The 19,751-nt window shown below is 49.8% G+C and overlaps 1 protein-coding gene across 3 annotated transcripts; it reads right to left on the reverse strand.

Moving 5' to 3' along the window:
• Positions 1-5,601: 5,601 nt before the first annotated feature.
• Fbxo27 (F-box protein 27) lies at positions 5,602-13,242 on the reverse strand. 3 transcript variants are annotated; one of them, XM_076578237.1, is made up of 6 exons: positions 12,876-13,242; positions 12,278-12,658; positions 10,815-10,926; positions 10,635-10,730; positions 8,420-8,555; positions 5,602-6,726 (listed from the first exon to the last, which is right to left on the reverse strand). In XM_076578237.1, exons 1-6 carry the CDS (start codon positions 12,910-12,912, stop codon positions 6,583-6,585), a joined length of 906 nt encoding a protein of 301 aa, XP_076434352.1. In that variant the 5' UTR covers positions 12,913-13,242; the 3' UTR covers positions 5,602-6,582. The 3 variants fall into 3 exon arrangements, with proteins under 3 accessions (XP_076434352.1, XP_042132237.1, XP_042132244.1); XM_042276303.2 differs by having other exon boundaries at positions 12,870-13,242; XM_042276310.2 differs by having other exon boundaries at positions 13,017-13,239.
• Between the last annotated feature and the right edge of the window lie 6,509 nt (positions 13,243-19,751).

The following is a 19,751-nucleotide window of genomic DNA, read 5'->3' on the forward strand; positions in this document are numbered from 1 at the left end:
GGGCGCCAGACCTTCAGATTTCTTAGAACTGGAGTCATGGAGACTTTGGGTGCTGGGAATCAAATCCAGGTCCTTTGGAAGAGCAGCCAGTAATCTGGACTGCTGAGCCATCTCCCCAACCCTCTGAATTAAAAAACAAAAAAACCCACCCCCCAGAAAACCTCTTTGCAGTGCACATCGGAGACCATCTGCTCAGAGGAAGCCGAGAAATGACATCGTGTGTAAAAACCACCTTTGTTTCTGCCCCCACTGCCGCCAGACCGTTGCCTTTTGAAAGGTAGGAAGCATACCTCCGTAAACAGGGCTTTTACTACGATTGTGGTCTGGAGTGTCTGTGGGGCCAGCGAGACGCCCTCCGTGTGAACACTCACTTTGGGAGTTGTGAAGAGCAATATGGAGCTAGCTAAGGAGTCAGGTAAAATCAGACGCCGACCTTCCCCTCCCAGGACGCTTGTTCTCCTGGCCCTTGAGTGCACTTTCTGTTTTTGTCTGAAAAGCACTTTGCCTGTGCTGATCTCCGCTCTGATGTTGTGTGTTAGACTTTATTGTTTTAGAGCCGTTTCGGGTTTGTCCTAAGTTCCCACCTACCCCAGCTGCCACACCACACTGTCCCCATTATCAGTGTGTCTCACCAGGATGCTGCCTTTAGTGCTGTTTGGGCCCACACTGATAGGAATTCCAACCACGCCCCATGGTCATGCATGCCCAGCAGGACACTTAGTCATCTCCGGGTCATACGTCTTGGGTGACCCATGTCCCATGGTTACTCAGTCACGTAGTCACTCTGACGTGACCGAGTGATCTCTGCTCGTGGGCCTGTGTGTGCAGATGCGTCCTGGCCTTTATAGGGCGGCGCCATGTCTGTGCCCCCCCCCCCTTTGCGCCTCTGTTTCTGCCAGGCCTGGATTCCCCAATCCATCCCCTCTTCTCTCTAATAAAGTGCATTCTACCTCTGGGAACCACGGCTCGTGACTCCTCCACCAAACAACCAGGCCGTTAATCTTTCACCCACTGACACATCGTTACCGACAAAGGCCATAGGTAATCAGGGTTCACTCCCCCGCACCAATGCTAGGGACTGAACCTAGCGACCACTGAGCCACATCCTAGGCAGGGGCTCTACCGCTGAGCCACACCCCAGCCCTTCACTGGGGGATTCTAGGCAGGTGCTCCACCACTGAGCCACACCCCAGCCCCTCACTGGGGGATTCTAGGCAGGGGCTCCACCACTGAGCCACACCCCCAGACCCTCACTGGGGGATTCTAGGCATCGGCTCTACCACTGAGCCACACCCCAGCCCCTCACTGGGGGATTCTAGGCAGGGGCTCCACCACTGAGCCACACCCCCAGCCCCTCACTGGGGGATTCTAGGCAGGGACTCTACCACTGAGCCACACCCCAGCCCTCACTGGGGGATTCTAGGCAGGGGCTCTACCGCTGAGCCACACCCCAGCCCCTCACTGGGGGATTCTAGGCAGGGGCTCTACCACTGAGCCACACCCTAGGCTTTCACTGGGGGATTCTAGGCAGGGGCTCTAGGGCAAACGAAGTCAGAATTGTCCTCTGACCTCTGCACGCCCAATAAGGTAAATAAGATATTCTAAGTGTTTACCTGAGGTCAAGCTTTGTCTTATTTCACACACACACACTCAAAACTAGTTCAGGCTGGACCAACTTTTCCATTCTTCTACCCAAACATAACGAGAGTAAACTGAATAAAATTTGATTAGATTTGATGGTTAGGGGAGAACTTATCTCATTTTTCAGAGGGGTTTTCATGTAGCCGGATGCAAATGGGAGTCCAAAACAGCTAGCTACATTTTTTTCTTTTCTTTCCTTTTTGGTTTTTTCAAAACAGGGATTCTCTGTGTAGCTTTGCGCCTTTCCTGGAACTCAATTTGTAGACCAGGCTGGCCTCAAACTTACAGAGATCCGCCTGCCTCTGCCTCCCGAGTGCTGGGAATAAGGCGTGTGCCACCACCGCCCAGCTTACATTTTTTCTTTTTCTTTTCTTTCTTTCTTTTTTTTTTTTTTTTTTTTTGAGATGGGTATGTGAGCACAGTACATGCTGGTAAAGGAGACAGGCTCCCAAATACATCATTAGAAAAAGAAGGGTGTGTGTAGTCAGGCCAGGTAGAGTACTAGGTCTCTAAGCTATTCCCTACGCTTGCCAACCTCAGTCTGACTTGATGATGATGGGAAAAGAATATGCATTTAGTAGAAGTCAAATTTAGAGTTAAAAATATTTTTTGTTATTTGTGACAGGGTCTCAGTATGTAGCCTTGGCGGACCTGAAACTCAGAGATCCACCTGTCTGTCTCTCACGTGCTAGGATTAAAGGCCTGTGTGTGGCACATGCCCAGCCTACGCTTGGAATGGTTATTTTTTTATTATTTCCTGGGTCACAATGTAAGAAATATCAAATACCAGTCTTTTCCTATCAAGTACTACAGAACTTGTGTTTAGGATAAGGAATTCAAAAATGTTCCCCAACACCTTCTAAGACTTTTATGCTAATATTTTAATCTGCCACCCAGGAAAACTGTTGTTTACACAAAAGCTCACTGCTACATTCCAGGGATCTGGTGGTTAGGTGTAGCGAATTCTAAATGGTCTCATTAAATAAATATAGTGAAAGCCTTAGAGATCACGGAAATAGGGAAAGACACAGCTAACCTCACCTCACCAACTCAGCAGCTTCCAAAGCGAGTTACTTCCTGTCTACCCAATCCTATATGCCTTGCTGTTCTGCCATCTGATTTGCTCTCTCTTTCCAGCTACATCATTTCCTCTTCCTACCCAGCTCTGTCACTTCCTGTCTGTCTGTACAGACCTCCAGACCTCCATGGTTAACTAGTGTTGGAATTAAGGCGTGTGCCACCACACCTGGTTCTGTTTCCAGTGTGGTCTTGAACTCACAGAGATCCTGCCTGCCAAGTGATAGGATTAAGGACGTGTGCTACTGTTGCCGACTTCTTGGTTTACTTAAATGGCTGGCTGTTTCCTCTGATCTCCAGGCAAGCTTTATTTATTAAAGCACAAATAAAATATCACCAAGTTAGGTGACCCCTCTCTCCTTGGGGCAGATGCCTTTTCCACCGTTTTCTGTGCACTGATTCTTTGCAGACTGGCCACCTGAATTAAGACCAAGCGGGACTCAGCCAATGGGGAAAAGACACAGCCACCACCCGGATTAGAATAAAAACCAGATGTACTTCCTGGGTGTCGACCTCCAGAGCACACTCTTGGTCGAGAGTGATGGTGGCCTTGTCCAGCCACTTCAGTTGGAGATGTGCTCTCTTACTTTGTGACCCCAAACTTATTTCTAACAACTAGAGATCTCATGCTGGGTGGTGGGAACCGTGGGTCCTGAGTGAAACGTTTTGATATGTTTCAGATCTTTGTTTTTGAAGCAGGGTTTCACGTAGAGCAGACTAGCCCCAAACTCTCAAGGATGACCTTAGTTCTCATTCTCCTGTCTCTAAATGCGGGGATTATGTTCTCTAAATGCTCTTCCCCTCTGAGGTGTTCAGGGCTCCTGTAGATCGCACCTCACCTGAATTTTTGAATGGATGCTGCCTTAGCCACACTCTCCAAAACACGTGCTCTTCAAATATCGTGATGAGGCTTTCTCCACAGCCTCACTGTCCCTGTAAACCCACATATAATTCAGAGTGCGTTGATTTTAATGTACCGATGTCACAACTCAGCGCCCCGGGGTCCTGTGCTGTAGACTGTAGTCACCCCCACAGACTGTGGCCCTGACCACTGTTAGGCAGGCAGGCAAGGTCCAAAGTGGCCGCCCAGAATGGCAGTGCTGGTGACAAAGTCCTGAACAGAAGGACTCTGACCAGTGAACAGGAGGATTATGATTGAGTAAAGAGAAACCTAAAGATGGGTTTACCAGGACCTCCCTTACTCTGCCTGCTCAAAGGTCTGCCCAAGGCAAGGGCATCCAGTTCCGGGTCAATCTAGAAGGGCCGGTATCAACTCAGAGATCCCACCCTCGCTTTCTCTCCTCCGCCACCCCACCCAGGAGGGAAACAGCCTTGGCAGTTTGCTCTCCAATAAACATGGAGTGATCTGGTTCGGTGATTCCTTGTGACCTCTCTTACAAGGGGCAGGTATTCTGGAAAGCTCCTTCATTTGGTTAAAGTTTGACAGCCCCTGAAGCTACAATAGTTTGGCTTCCAGAGCTAAGGTAACTCGTTCTTCCAGATTCTCTCCTGACCCACCCTCACAGCTGATGTAGAGACAGCCTGGCTGACAACCCAGACTGTGGATACTCATCAATTACAAGGTCCAGAACTTCCCCTTTCCTCTGAAACCCATAAGAAGGAAGCCAAAGTTAGCCACACAGGCCTGACTGTCCTCAGAGCCCCATCAGGCTACTCTCTGTCTGCGGCATTAACAACTTCTGTTAGAAATCTGAGGTTGGAGAGATGGATCAGAGGTAAAGAGCACTGGCATATGGCGGCTCACAACTGCTTCTAATTGCAGTTCTAGGAGATCTGATGTCCTCTTCTGGCCTCCACAGGTACTGCACACACAAGATGCACAGACTACTTGTAGACAAAACACTCATACACATAAAATAAAAACCAAATGAAGCCAGGCGGTGGTGGCCCACGCCTTTAATCCCAGCACTTGGGAGGCAGAGGCAGGCGGATCTTTGTGAGTTCGAGGCCAGCCTGAGCTACCAAGTGAGTTCCAGGAAAGGCGCAAAGCTACACAGAGAAACCCTGTCTCGAAAAACCAAAAAAAAAAAAACACAAAAATCTCCCACCCAGAAAGAAGATCTGGGGGCTGCAGAGACGACTCTGTGATTAAAACTGAGCGATGTTCTCACAGAGGACTTGAGTTCAGTTCCTAGTACTTGGAAGAAGGAGGCAGGAGGATCAGAAGTACAAGTCATGGTTGGCTAGACAGAGGTTTGAGGCCAGCCTGGGCTACACAAGATCAATAACAAACAAAGGACTGAAGGAAGCTGGGCGTGTGTGTGTTGTCTATAATGCTACCAGTTGGACACACAGGAGGCAGGATTGTCATGAGTTCCAGGCCAGCCATACCATTGCAAGAGTCTGATAAAAAAGATCAAAATATTAGCTGCCAAGATGGCTCAATGGGTAAAGGTGCCTGCCATCAAGCCAGAGATGGTCTGAGTTGGGTCCCTGGGGTCTACATTGTGGAAAGAACAGACTCCTTCAAGTTGTCCTCTGCAGGGGCAAACATGCACCTTCTCCAAGCAGAGAAAGCATGTACACAGACACACACACACACACACAGACACACACAGACACACACACCACACACACACATACATACACACACACCACACACATACATACACACACCACACACACACACACACTACACACACACACACACACTACACACACACACACACACACACACACACACACACACACACACACACACGAGCATTTGGCTGGGGTAGTGCATGAAGCAGAGCCAGGTAGAGGCAGTTGAGGCCAGCCTGATCTACACAGTGAGTTTCAGGTTAGCCAGGGCTACATAGTGAGAATCTGTCTCAAAACCACAATAACAATAAAACAAACAAAGAAAAAGATATGAACCAGTTTAGGCAAAATAATTTATTACAGTGCAATTGGCAGACAGATATTGCCAGTATATTATTATTCTCTGTGTGTGTGTGTGAGAAAATGATAAATAACTTTATACATTACACAATTCAGAGGTCCCTGAGGATCAGGGCCGGGGCTGTAGGCAGTTCCTCATTGTTTGGAGAAAATCTGTGGGCAGACACACCCTTCAATGAGGAGACCCGGGTGTAGCCATGTGAGCTTGTGTTCACTCGGGAGTTGGGATTTTGCTAGCCATAAGTTCAGATATGAGTGGAGGGCTTCAGTAAAGGGACAAAGGAAGTCCCTGAGGCGGAAGCAGGAGGTGACAAGAAGACAATGCCGAGGACGCTGCTTAGCTGGTAAGATGTGTGCTTGGCTTGCTGAGGGCCGGGCTCATCCCAGCACCTCACAAACCTGGGTGGTGTTGGTGCATGCCTGTAATCCCAGCACCTCACAAACCTGGGTGGTGTTGGTGCATGCCTGTAATCCCAGCACCCCACAAACCTGGGTGGCGTTGGTGCATGCCTGTAATCCCAGCACCCCACAAACCTGGGTGGCGTTGGTGCATGCCTGTAATCCCAGCACCTGAGTGGCAAAGGCAGGGGGCTAAAGCTACTCTTGGCTTTTAGCCACTGGATACATGAGACCCTGTCTCAAAAAAGGCTGAGGGATCAATACTGAGGACAGGCAGTGAGGGGTCAACTGAAACAGAGGCAGCTTGCGACCTCTCTGAGACGGGCATGCAGACAGGCACCCGGACACCCTCGCTCTACCCAAGCAGCAGCCGTGGGCAGATCTGATGGAGGACTCCAGTGTTCAAGACTCTGCAAACAAGGCCAAGCAGGACCCTCCACTGGATCCTAGCGTTTCATGTTCCAGGAAGGTGTGAATGCTTGATTCATGAAGAATCCCAGTCACCAGCCCCAGCCCCTGGAAGGCACAGTCAGGCTGTCTTGCCAAGATGGAGGCCTTTGGCTAGGGCTGACAGACTCGCACGATCACACTGGAGTTGGTCACTCTGGCCCCATAGTGGCCGGCCCAGAACTGCGTGTCCTGGCCCCAGTGTTCAAAAGACACAAAACGGACGCCTCTCCTGATGTTGGAGAACACGTGGGTGACCTGGAGGTAGAAGGAGACAGTCTTGTGTCACAGCCCCGTCAGACAGGGCTTCCCAGGACGGCGGCCACCTCACTGCCTACGTCCCTTCTTCTTCTGAAATCTTGCCATGTTCTCTAGGTGTGGTGACAAGCCCGTCATCACGGGTTGGGTGACTGAGGCAGGAGGATGGAAAGTCAGAGAGGACAGTCTAGTCTTCGTAGTGGGGTCCAGGACAGTTGAGTTATACAGTAAGAAACTGTCCCAAAAAGAAAGAAAGGAAGAAAAACCCAACCAAATAATAGGGGTTATCAGCAAGAATGTGGCAGAGATTCTGGGTGTGGCTGTGTACATCTGCAATTATTCCCAGCATCTGGGAGATGAAGGAGCTCAAGGTTAGCCTCACCTACATAGTGAGTGTGAGACCAGTGGGAGCTACACGAGACCTTGTCTCAAAAGAAAAAAAAGCAGCAGAAATGAGCCTGAGCAGTCTTTTTTTTTTTTAAGAGATTTATTCATTTATTTATTATGTATACAGCATGTATGACTGCAGGCCAGAAGAGGGCACCAGATCTCATTACAGATGGTTGTGAGCCACCATGTGGTTGCTGGGAATTGAACTCAGGAACTCTGGAAGAGCAGTTGGTGCTCTTTAACCACTGAGCCATCTCTCCAGCCCAAGCCTGAGCAGTCTTACTGAGTGACCTCCCAAGCTCGGCCAGGACAGGCCAAGCTGCTAAATCTCACATCTCTTGGCCCCTGACCCCTGACCCTTGTGGAAAAGTCTGCCTGCCCTGGGGTGGCCATGATGTGAGGAATCTCAGTGTAGACTGGACCAGAGACCTCATGGAGGAAATTTGAAACTAAATCAACAGTGATTCTTCACATCACGGCTGCTCCAGGGTAGACTGCCACGTGTCATGGTCACCCACCACTACCCAACCTGCCCTTCAGCTCCTGCCAGGATCTGAATGCTATAGTTAGAAGAGAGACTTCAGCTGGATTTGCCCAGTCCAGCTTTCTTCACGCCCTGATTCAGAAGACATGGCAGGGCAGGGATAGGGAAACGGCTCAGCTGATAGAAGGCCTGCACACGTGTAATGGATCTAAGTCCGGATCCCCAGCTCCCACGTACAACCTGGCAGTGAGGGTACCTCTGTAACTCTAGTGCCGGGGGCAGACAGTGGAGCCTCACAACTCACTGGCAGAGCAGTCTAGCCAACCAATGAGCTCCCTGTTCAGTGAGAGATACTGTCTCAAAAATGAAGGCGGAGGGTGATGGAAAGACATATGACATTGATCTCTCTGCCTTCCACGTGCACATGGACATGGACAGGCACAGTTCCCCATACACACACACACACACACACACACACACACACACACACACACACACACTAAAAAACAAAGACAGAGGGCTGGAGAGATGGCTCAGAGGTTAAGAGCACTGACTGCTCTTCCAGAGGTCCTGAGTTCAATTCCCAGCAACCACATGGTGGCTCACCACCATCTGTAATGAGATCTGGTGCCCTCTTCTGGTCACACATGCTGTATACATAATAAATAAATAAATCTTAAATAATACATAATAAATAAATAAATCTAAAAAAAAAAAAAAAAAAAAAAACAAAGACAGAGAGTTGGGGGTGATGAGACCATCACGGTCCCCACCCCACTTTCCTCTCCCAGTGAGGCTCCTCTTCAGTCAGAGGCTCACCTGCAGGTAGATGTTGTTGTTCCATTGTTCAATGGGGTCTGGCACAGCCGAGAACTTATCCAGGACATTCTGGTGAGCATCAAGGAGTTGGACAAGGAGACGGTACCTGCAGCCGCTGTCATGTCGCGCTCCCCACCTGTGGGAACAAATTAAGTTCCTCAAAAGGGCCTTCTGGGGCTGGCAAGATGGCTAAGCCAGTAAAGTGCTTGCCACACAAGGATGAGGACTGGGATTTGAACCCCAGAACTCATGCAAGAGCTGGATGTTAAGCTGGGTGGTGGTGGTGCATGCCCTTAAACCCAGCACTACTTTAATACCAGCACTTGGCAGGCAGAGGCAGGTGGATCTCCAAGTTCAAGGCCAGCCTGGTCTGAAGAGCAAGTTCCAGGACAGCCAGGGACACACGGGGAAACCCTGTCTTGAACCCTCTTACCCAGAAAAGCTGGGTGTTGCCGGATGTGGAGGCACATGCCTTTAATTTAAACTTTCTGGAGGCAGAGGCAAATGGATCTCTGTGAGTTTGAGGCCAGCCTGGCCTTCAGAAGGTTCTAGGTCAGCCAGAGCTACACAGGGAGACTGTCTCAGAAGAAAATAAAAGGCTGAAAAGCCAGGTGCTGTGGAATAATCCTGTTGTCCATTGAATAATCCTGTTGTCCATTGTAAATATGCATTGCTCTCATTGGTTAGTAAAAAGCTGATTGACCCATAGCTAGGCAGGATTTCAGGACAGAGAGAATGCTGGGAAGAGGAAGGGTGGAGTCTCAGGGGTCTGGAGCCAGAAGCAGAGGAAGCATGACTTGTAGAAAATAAGGTAACAAGCCATGAGCCATGTGGTAGAACTTAGACAAGAAGTACGGGTTAATTTAGGTTTAAGAACTGGTTAGTAACAAGCCTAAGCATCAGCTGAGCATTTATAATTAATATTAAGTCTCTGGATGCTTATTTGGGAGCTAGCTGGCAGTTCCAACAAAAAACTGCTTACAGCCAGGGAGAATAATACCTGCTTTTAACCCCAGCACTGGGGAGGCAGACGGGGACTGCTTCTGAGCAGTGATACTAGGCTGACCTCTCCCCTCCACCATCGGCACACACATGGAATCTGCCCTGATCCCCAGATTTTAGGAGATGGGCCTGCTGGTTTGGGCAAGTAACCCCAGTTGTTACAGAGGCTGACATGGGAGCATTGCAAGGACAAGGCCAGCTTAGGCAACTTGGTGAGACTGTGCCTCAAAGTAAGACCAAAAAGAGACCTGGCATGTGCAGCTTAGTGTTGGAGGCTCTTCCTGGCATGCATGAGGCCCTAGGTTTGATTCCCAAGTTCCTGTACTTGTCTCTGCCCCCCAATAAAATGGTCTTGGGAAGATGATACCAGGCCTTTTTGAAGCCATGTCTGCCAGGAGTGTCTTTGTTGGAGATTCCAGTCATACCAAATAGTCTACCAGACTGAGGACAAGGGCTAGCCAAGCCCACAGATAGGCTTAGGTAAGAGCTGGCCACTTTAGAAAGATCTACAATGCAATTTAGGGCTGTGAGTTAGCCTCACCCGGAGGCTGTGGTTAACCACATGGGCAAGCAGCCAATCGTTCAGGCATTGTTCTGTTCTAGGCATCTCCCCCCCTCCCTTTTTTTGGTTGTTCGAAACAGGGTTTCCCTGTGTAGCTTTGCGCCTTTCCTGGATCTCACACTCTGTAGACCAGGCTGGCCTGGAACTCACAGAGATCCGCCTGCCTCTGCCTCCTGAGTGCTGGGATTAAAAGTGTGTGCTACCACAACCTGGCCCCTTTTTTTTATTAAGAAAATTTTTTCATTCATTTTACACACCAATCAAAAATCCCCCTCCAGGCATCTTGGCATGCATGCATGCACGCACGCACGCACGCACGCACGCACGCACGCACGCACGCACGCACGCCTCTCAGGCTGTTAACACTGCACCCCTGGGAGAGAGGCCATGTGATCAAGGTTCCAAAAATGCAGCCACACTTTCACACTTACAAAGCCCTGGCTGTGTTTCACGTGAACTCATCATAGTTCAGGCTTTCCGTTTTGTTTTGTTTTGTTTTTAGACAAGGTGTTGCTATGTAGCCCTTGCTGGCCTTAAGCTCATTTACACTGTCCTGGGATTCCCCATGACCCAAGTGCTGGGATTACAAGAGTGTGCCATGGCCATGGTCCCCAGTGTTGAGCAAAGGACCTTTCCTGTCACCACACTCACCAGTCAGAGACAGCAATCTCCACACCACCACTGTCCAGCAGCTCTGGCCACAGACCCTTCTCCTCCAGGTCCACCACCTGCTTCTTGCAGCACCAGCTAGGAGGGTGGGAGAGGATCGTGAGAACGGGCAGGCCTTTCTCAACAAGGGCTGTGGCCTTTGGGGGGGCGTGGGGCTGTCACCTGAAGGAGGTCACGAAGCAGGTCTGTGAGGGGGCCCCAGGCACAGGGCTCATGTTCTTCTCCACCACCCAGCCATCTCCACCATGCTGCACCATCCACTTGCGCAGGCCTTCTGTAAAGTGGAAACAAGGCTGACGTGGGATAACTGCACCAGGGAAACTGAGGCACTGGGATTGATGTCAAATTCAAGTGCCCCCACATCGGTCACAGTGTGCAAAAATTAAGAATTTGTGTAAAAATAAGAGAATTGACTGCTCAAGGTTGGCCTATGACCCCACCACCCACCTGTGCCACGACACTCGAGTCCTTTGGCACACACAATAATGATTTTAAAAAGTTAAAAATGTATGTCTGTGCCCCATATGTATGCCTGATGCCTTCGGAGGCCAAAACAGAGGCTAGAATGGAAGGTGGGACCTCCTGGGTCTGGAGTTATGGATGGTTGTGTGCCTCCATATGAATGCAAAGAACTGAATTCAGGTCTTTTGGAAGAGCAGTCAGTGCTCTTAATCGCTATCTTTCCAGCCGGCAAATAATAATTAAAAAAAAAAAAAAAAAAACTACTGAAATAGCTGAAAAGCTAGGAGCTGCTCTTCCAGAGGATCTGAATTCTGTGCCCAGCTCCCAAGCCGGGAGACTCAGTCCCCTTTTAACTCCAATTCCAGGGGAGCTTTCTTTTGACCTCCAACATACACATTAATAAAAATACATTTAAAAGTTTAAAAGGCAATCAAATTAAAAATATTTACGGCCGGGTAGTTTAATCCCAGCACTCGGGAGGCAGAGGCAGGAGGATCTCTGTGAGTTCGAGGCCAGTCTGGTCTACAGAGTGAGTTCCAGGAAAGGCACCAAAGCTACACAAGAAAAACCCTGTCTTGAAAAACCAAAACCAAAACCAAAACTAAATCCAAAACCAAAACCAAAACCAAAACAAAAAAAATTTATGCAGCAATTTTAATTGCTCATCGGTGGCTCCTAGAGCACCCTGTCTCCCAGGTAGAGGGTATGGAGTTCGGTTCCCTCCCAAGCTCCCTTGTGGTCAGGTCCTTCCAGTCACTCTCTCTGGGTCGTGTGACCCCACTTCTACCCGCTCCCTCTGCTTCATCTGTAGCCCTGCTTCTCTTCCTGCTCGCCCCTTAGGCTCCGCCCGTCTTGTTACTCTGCTCTTGCCCCTCGCACAGGTTGCGGCCCCTGCCCTCAGCACTTCCCATCAGCTCTCTTGGGGCCCTGCCCCGCATACTCTCCCATTTGGTCCATGGTGACCCCGCTCCCATCCTTTTCCATTGGTTGCCTCATGGCCACGCCCTCACACCGTCCATCAATTGTCCCGTGACTCCGCCCCTCATCCGCTCTCATAGGTTCTCTTTCGTGCGCCCATCCATTATCTTGCGCCCCCTCCGTTCATCCCTTCCGGTCGATGCTCTCGGGGGCCCCGCCCTCGCGGCACTTCCGGGGCTCCTCACCTTGGCCGCAGGGGTTGCTGATGAGGTTACGACCTAGTGGCCGTCGCACGCAGAATTGGCCCAGCGGGCAGGGCCGGGCTTCGCGGGTCGGGGGCAGGCAGCGGCGGGCTAGCGACAGCAGGGCGCGGCCGGCAGCGCTGCGGTCGCGGGCCAGCAGGAGCAGCCACAAGGCCTGGCCATCCACCAGGGCGCGCCAGGCGCGGCACACCCGGCGGCAGTGCAGCAGCAGCGTCCGCGGGGGCACGTGGCTCAGCACCACCAGGAGCAGCTCCGGGGGGAGACGGCTCAGGTCCAGCGTCTCCTGGGGGTCGGGCTCCCGCGTGGGGACCCGGGCCCTGGAGGTCCAGGAGCCCATGGTCCCCGCGCCCCGCCTGCTTGGGACTACAGGGGGGAAGGGGTTAGAGGTCAGTGACCAGAAGCCTCCGCGACGCGCAGCCTCCGCTCGCCTGCTTTGCAGCCCCCTGCGCACCCCGAGACTGTTAGCCCCAAAGCCACCCGCCGCCGCCTCCCGTGTCTCTCGGCGGTCCCCAAGGCTCCCTGCCCCACCCCCACCCCCGCAGCTGCCACCCCACCCGAGCCCTCAGGCGCTCACCAGCACCTCTGCCAGCTCCCCTCCGCGGCCTGGAGGACCTCATAGCCCTAGTCCTGCCTAATGCGGTTGTTCCCAGATGGGACTCGTCTGAGACTCACTGGTCTCTCTCATTTCCCAAAGTCCCAGCCCTTTAGTTCAAGACCCCACCTCCTTCCGGCTGAGGACGCCGTGTGAATCCACCTGGAGATACAGGCTAGGCCAGGGCTCTGGGACAGTCCCAGGGACTGTCACAATCCGACACTTGGAATGACCCTAAATCCGCAGTAGGCGTCTGGCATCTGGCAACAACTATTATCTTGGCTAGGCATCTGAGTGGAAGGCTCCACCCCTAAGCGCATTGGACCAGTCTTCTTTAATGTCAGACATAATCATCCGTGCTTTACAGGAAAAGGCAGGCTCTAGAGGACCAAAATAACCGCCCCCCAAGCGAAAGCATCAGCTAAAGTTTACTGTTTCACTTTGCCAAATTAGCACATCTCTGCCTCATCACAGGCGAGAAAACGGAGGTTCTCAGAGGCCATGTGATTAGTAGGTGCAGGTAGGTCTGGATCAGAATTGTTTCCCCGCTTTGAGACAGGGTCTCACTTTGTAGGCCTGGCCTGGAGCTCACTGTGTAGGCAAACTCACAAGAGACCTGCCTGCCTCTGCTTCAGGAGTGCTGGGATTAAAGGCGTGCGCCACTATGACAGCATTTAAAACATCACTTTTCAATTTTCATTATTTGTATGAGTGTTTTTGCTTGTGTTTATGTCTCCACCACTTTGTTGCCTGGTGCCTAGGGAGGCCAGAAGGGCATCATTGGGATTCCCTGCATCTGGATGGCTGTGAGCACCTATGTGGATGCTAAGCATTGAACTCAGATCCTCTTAGAAGAGCAGCCAGTGCTCTTAACCCAAGTCATCTCTCCAGCCCTGTTCTGCAGCTGAGTCTCGGGTAGAGCACAGGCTGTCCTTGAACTCACTAGGTAGCCAAGCATGATACTGAAGGTCTACCACTGGAGTAGTGGAATTACAGGCACGAGTCACCATACCCTGTTTACAGCGTCTTTTAACCAGTGTATCAGCTCTGTCCCGTGCAAATGAATGAGTCATGTGCACACTATTAAATGTCAGCAAGTAGAACTGGACCTGGTTCTTGCACACACTGAGCTTGCTGTATAATAGACACAATAAGCAGTGTGTGTGTGTGTGTGTGTGTGTGCGTGCGTGCGTGCGTGTGTGTGTGTGCGTGCGTGTGTGTGTGTGCTGGGAAATGAATTACAAATTCTTACCTGGGCCTGCTGTGGATCCCAGCTACCTGGAGGCTGAGGCAAGACAATCTTTTTTTTTAATTAATTTATTTACTTTTATAATGCCGAATGCTGTTTATTGAAGGAGGGAAGAGGTCTTAAATACAGGCTTGCAGCACAATGGGAGGACCCCGGAGGGCAGAAGTTCACTACCGATGTTTTACAATTGAGGCAAGACAATATTATATTCTGGGCCTGCCTGGACAATTTAGTGAGAGCCTGTTTGAAAATAGAGTCCTAGAGATACAGATCAGAGGTACAGAGCTTTAGAACCGTAGAAAAGGCCCTGGGTTCAACCTTCAGGGTGGGAAAAACAAAAACAGAAATAAAGTCTGGGTGTGCTTGCACACACATTTAGTCTCAGTGCTCTCGAGGCAGAGGCAGGAGGATCTCTGTGAGTTCCAGGCCAGCCTGGTCTACAAAGTGAGTTCCAGACCAGACAGGGCTATGTAGTGAGACCCTGTCTTTAAAAAAAGAAAGAAAATAATCTACAAACCCCCAAACTCTGTAAATGTGGAAAAGAATGATGTGGTTAATTAGTGAATGGGTGTTTACATGTCATAAGGTGTATCAGCCATGATGGTCAGACTCCCCATGATGAATTATTGAGTAGGGTATTGATCCATGCTGTGGAAAAACAGTGCTGGCCTGGGCCTGGCCAAGAGAGAAACACTGCTGGCTGGGTGGAGAGGACAAGACCCCTCGTCATGAGAGGAGGCTGCCTTGACTAAGGGACTGGCTGCATTTCTTCTCAGCACAAAGGTTTATTAACTTTTTCAATCTTTTTTTCCATGCTGAATATTGAACCCAAGACCTTGCTCAGGGGCCACTGAACTGCATCTGTGCCCAGCTCTCAGGTTTTGAGAAAGAGTGTCACTATGCAGTTCAGATGGCTTCTGCCTTAGTTCTAGGAAGACAGGCCTGTGACACCACACCTGACTAATATATGCATGTTTATGTGTGATGTATGCTGGTGTGTGAAGTGTGTGTGTGTGTGTGTGTGTGTGTGTGTGTGTGTGTTTATCACGGCAACATTGTTAGGTCCAAAGTGCTGTCCCAAAATGGCAGTGCTGGTGACAATGTCCTAAACACAAGGATTGTTATTGGGTAAACAGATGCCTAATGGTGGGTTTCTGTTTACCAGGAGACCACCCACCGGGAGCCTCCCAAAGGTCAACTACCCTGGGCAAGGGCATCTAGTTCTGGGTCAATCCAAACAACCTGTGCTACTTTAAAGACCCTACCCTGCTGATGTCATATAAGGTCCATTCCATTTTCCACCATTTTGCTTTTTCTCCTCACCCCTGGAGCAGGGTAGCCTTGGCAATTTGATCTCCAGTAAACCTTTCTTTCTACCCCCGGGGTGGTCTAGTTTGGTGGTTACACTGTGCCCCAAAAGCTCATGGAGGCCAGAGGACGGCTTGTGGGAGTTGATTCTCTCCTTGCACGGAGATGTGGTACCTGGGGCTTGTACCCGGGTCATTAGGCATGGCAACAAGCACCTTTCCCCACCCGCCTTTACACACCGGCCTCCTTAGTGCATACAGTGTCCAGCAACACTTTACCATGGAGACATCCAAATGCATTTAAAAGATCAGTGCATGTACCACTCAGTGTGGACAGCTAACCTCCTGCCTGGCTCTTTTTTCTGTCCTTCAATCCACTCTTTCCCTCTGGGCTGTTCGAGGCATAGGTCAGGCAGGAGACTTTTCTGTTTATAACAAATTCAGTACTTTTAATGCCATGTACAAGGTGTAGGGAAGGCGACGTCATGACCCAGGTATGGTGGTGTACTTCCAAAATCCCAGCACTTTGGAGGTAGAAGTGGGAGGATCAGACAGTCAAGTTCATCCACTACTATAAATATATAATTCAAGGCCAGCTGGGGCCATGAAACCCCATCTTAAAAGAATAGGGGGATGGAAAGATGGCTCAGTGGCTAAGAGCATGTATAGCTCTTGCAGAAGTCTGCAGTTCAGTTCCCAGCACCTGTGTTCATCTCTAGGGGCTCAGAACTACCTGTGACTCCAGCTCTTGGGGATCTGACTCTCTCTTCTGGCCTCTTCAGGTACTGCACTCACATGCACCTGTATACATAATTAAAACCCAAATAGGGTGGTGAAGGCGCACGCCTTTAATCCCAGTACTTGGGAGGCAGAGGCAGATGGATCTCTACAGAGCGAGATCTGGGACAGGCACCAAAACTACACAGAGAAACCCTGTCTCGAAAAACAAAACAAAAAACATAATTAAAACCAAAATAAATCTTAGCTAGGTGTGGTGGCTCAGGTCTTTAATCCCAGAACTCAGGAGACAGAGACAGGAAGATCTCTATGAGTCTGAGGCCAGCCTGGTCTACAGAGAGAGTTCCAGGACAGCCAAGGCTACCTAGTGAGACCTTGTCTCAAAAGAAAAATGGTAAATTTTTTTTTTTTCCGAGACAGGGTTTCTCTGCGTAGCTTTGCGCCTTTCCTGGAGCTCACTTGGTAGCCCAGGCTGGCCTCAAACTCACAGAGATCCGCCTGGCTCTGCCTCCCGAGGGCTGGGATTAAAGGCGTGCGCCACCATCGCCCGGCAAAAATTTTATATAAAATAAAACAAATAGTAGCAAAGTGTAAACACTGGTCAGTTCCCCTTTCTAGTACCCCAGCTCTCTTCCCAGAAACAATCCCTTTCAGTTCCTAGAATTAAGTCCTGGGCTCTATTCTGGGGAAAAAAAGAAATATCCGTACAGACTTGAGAATATAATGAGTAAGCCTGGTATGGTGGTTCACACTTGTAATCGCTGCACTTCAGAGGCTGAGGCAGGAGAATTTCAGGTTCGACCTGTCTGGAATACATAGCGAGTTTTAGGCCAATCTGGGCTACACAGTGTCAAAAAAAAAAAAAAAAAAAAAAAAAAAAAGAAAGAAAGAAAGAAAGAAAAGAAAAGAGCCAAGAACCAAAGCAGAGAGTGGATTTCGGGGAGTTGGTGGGTGAGTGTAGTGTGGGAAATCACGTGTACACAAAAGGTCTCGGCTAAACAGCTGACTCCATTTCTCTTATTCCACATCTCACATGGGTGTCGAAAGACAGCATCCCGACAGACCTAGCGTCAAGGTTTATTGGCTTTTATTTCCAATTCTAGAGCGCAGCGCAGCAGCACCTCACTGTCCAACGCAGAGCGGGTGTTCCAAGGGGCTGAGCAGAGAGATGGCGCAGGCTGGAGAACGCGGAACAGAGGGCAGGAAACAGACTGGTCATTTCACAACGGCTTTCCTTGAAACGACCCACGCAGAGGAAACTTCTGGCTCACATGGGCCTGCTGGGGAACTGACCTATTGTTCCTCACCAGACTCATGGGAGGTGACAAATTTCAACTTGGTGTCACGGGACCGTAGCCTGAGTGACCCCAGTCTAGTGTGGTGCATAGCGGCTACAGGAGAGCTCCGCCCAAACTAGCAGCGTCCATCCATCCATCCGTCTGTCTGTCTTTTTAAATATTTCATTTTTAATATTAATTAATTAATTAGCTTGTTTGTTTTTTAAGACAGGGTTTCCCTATGTAACTCTGGCTGTCCTGGAATTCACTCTGTAGACCAGGCTAGCCTCGAACTCAGACCTTAGAGATTGCCTGCCTCTGCCTCCCGAGTGCTGGGATTTGTTTTTATTCTGTGTGTTGTGTTTTGCCTGCACGTTTGTCTATGCCATGTGCATGCCTAGCACCTGCAGAGGCCTAAGGAGGGGGTCGGATCCCCTGGAACTGGAGTTCTAGACAGTTGCAAATTGCCATATGTGTGCTGGAAATGGTAGAGTACTGACCTAGCATGCAAGAAGGCCTGGGCTCATTCTCCAGCCCCACTGGGCATGGTGGTATGTGCCAGGAATCCCAGCGCTGGCGAGGTGGGGATGATGGGATCAGAGATTTGAGACTATCCTTCGCTATGGAGGGAGTTCTGGGCCAGCTTGGGCTTCAGGAGACCCTGTCTCAAAAACAAAAGGGGGCTGGAAAGATGGCTCAGGAGTTGAGTGCTGTCTGTTCTTCCAGAGGTCCTGAGTTCAATTCCCAGCAACCACATGGTGGCTCACAACCATCTATAACGAGATCTGGTGCCCTCTTCTGGCACTCAGGCATTCCTGCATGCAGAACACTGTATAAGTGAGAGAGAGAGAGAGAGAGAGAGAGAGAGAGAGAGAGAGAGAGAGAGAGAGAGAGAGAGAGAGAGAGATCTAGCTGATACAAAACCATAATTCTCACTTGAACAAAGGTAGTTTATTCTGGAGCCAAATATGAGTGTCCACAGCTGGGGACACAAATTCAGATCCAGGCTTTCCATAAATGCTGTGTTCTCATGCTGTGATAGTTCCATCAAGTTTTTACTGGTTGGTTGGTTGTTTTTTTTTTTTTTTTCTGAGACAGGGTTTCTCTGTGTGTAGCCATGGCTCTCCTGGAAATCGCTCTTTAGACCAGGCTGTAGACCAGACTCAGAGATCCACCTTCCTTGGCCTCCCCTGTGCTGGGACTAAAGGCATGCGCCACCACCCAGATCTCCCATGAAGGTTTATAAAAAGAGAACAGAGCCGGACGATGGTGGTGCATGCCTTTGATCTCAGCACTCGGGAGGCAGAGCCAGGCAGATCTCTGTGAATTTGAAGCCAGCCTGGGCTATAGAGCAAGATCCAGGACAGGCACCAAAACTACACAGAGAAACCCTGTCTCAAAAAACCGGGGAGAGAGAGAGAGAGAGAGAGAGAGAGAGAGAGAGAGAGGGAGAGAGAGAGAACAAAAGAAACCATAAATCAAATCGCCTCTAAAATACCTTGAGGTGTTTTAAATACCAATACATTAGATCAGCTGAGTATGGGAAGATGAGACTCTCAGCCACAGGCTGAGAACTCACTTGGTAGCCCAGGCTGGCCTCAAACTCACAGAGATCCGCCTGCCTCTGCCTCCCGAGTGTTGGGATTAAAGGCATGAGCCACCACCGCCCGGCTGGAAACAAACCCTGTTTTAAAGACAAACAAAACAACAAGATCCAAAGCAGTTCAGGCAAAATAGTAAAGTTATTATACTATGATTGATCGATATGTATTTCTGACATAGTATTTTCTCAGTGTTTGTTAAAAACTTTTTTTTTTTGGTTTTTCAAGACAGGGTTTCTCTATGTAGCTTTGTGCCTTTCCTGGAACTCATTTGGTAGCCCAGGCTGGCCTCGAACTCACAGAGATCTGCCTGCCTCTGCCTCCCAAGTGCTGGGATTAAAGGCATGAGCCACCACCGCCCGGCTGGAAACAAACCCTGTTTTAAAGACAAACAAAACAACAAGATCCAAAGCAGTTCAGGCAAAATAGTAAAGTTATTATACTATGATTGATCGATATGTATTTCTGACATAGTATTTTCTCAGTGTTTGTTAAAAACTTTTTTTTTTTTTTTTTTTTTTTTTTTGGTTTTTCAAGACAGGGTTTCTCTATGTAGCTTTGCGCCTTTCCTGGAACTCATTTGGTAGCCCAGGCTGGCCTCGAACTCACAGAGATCTGCCTGCCTCTGCCTCCCAAGTGCTGGGATTAAAGGCATGCGCCACCACCGCCCCGCTGTTAAAAACTTTTTAAAG

The sequence above is a fragment of the Peromyscus maniculatus genome, chromosome 1, assembly GCF_049852395.1.
Source record: "Peromyscus maniculatus bairdii isolate BWxNUB_F1_BW_parent chromosome 1, HU_Pman_BW_mat_3.1, whole genome shotgun sequence".
NCBI lineage: Eukaryota > Metazoa > Chordata > Mammalia > Rodentia > Cricetidae > Peromyscus > Peromyscus maniculatus.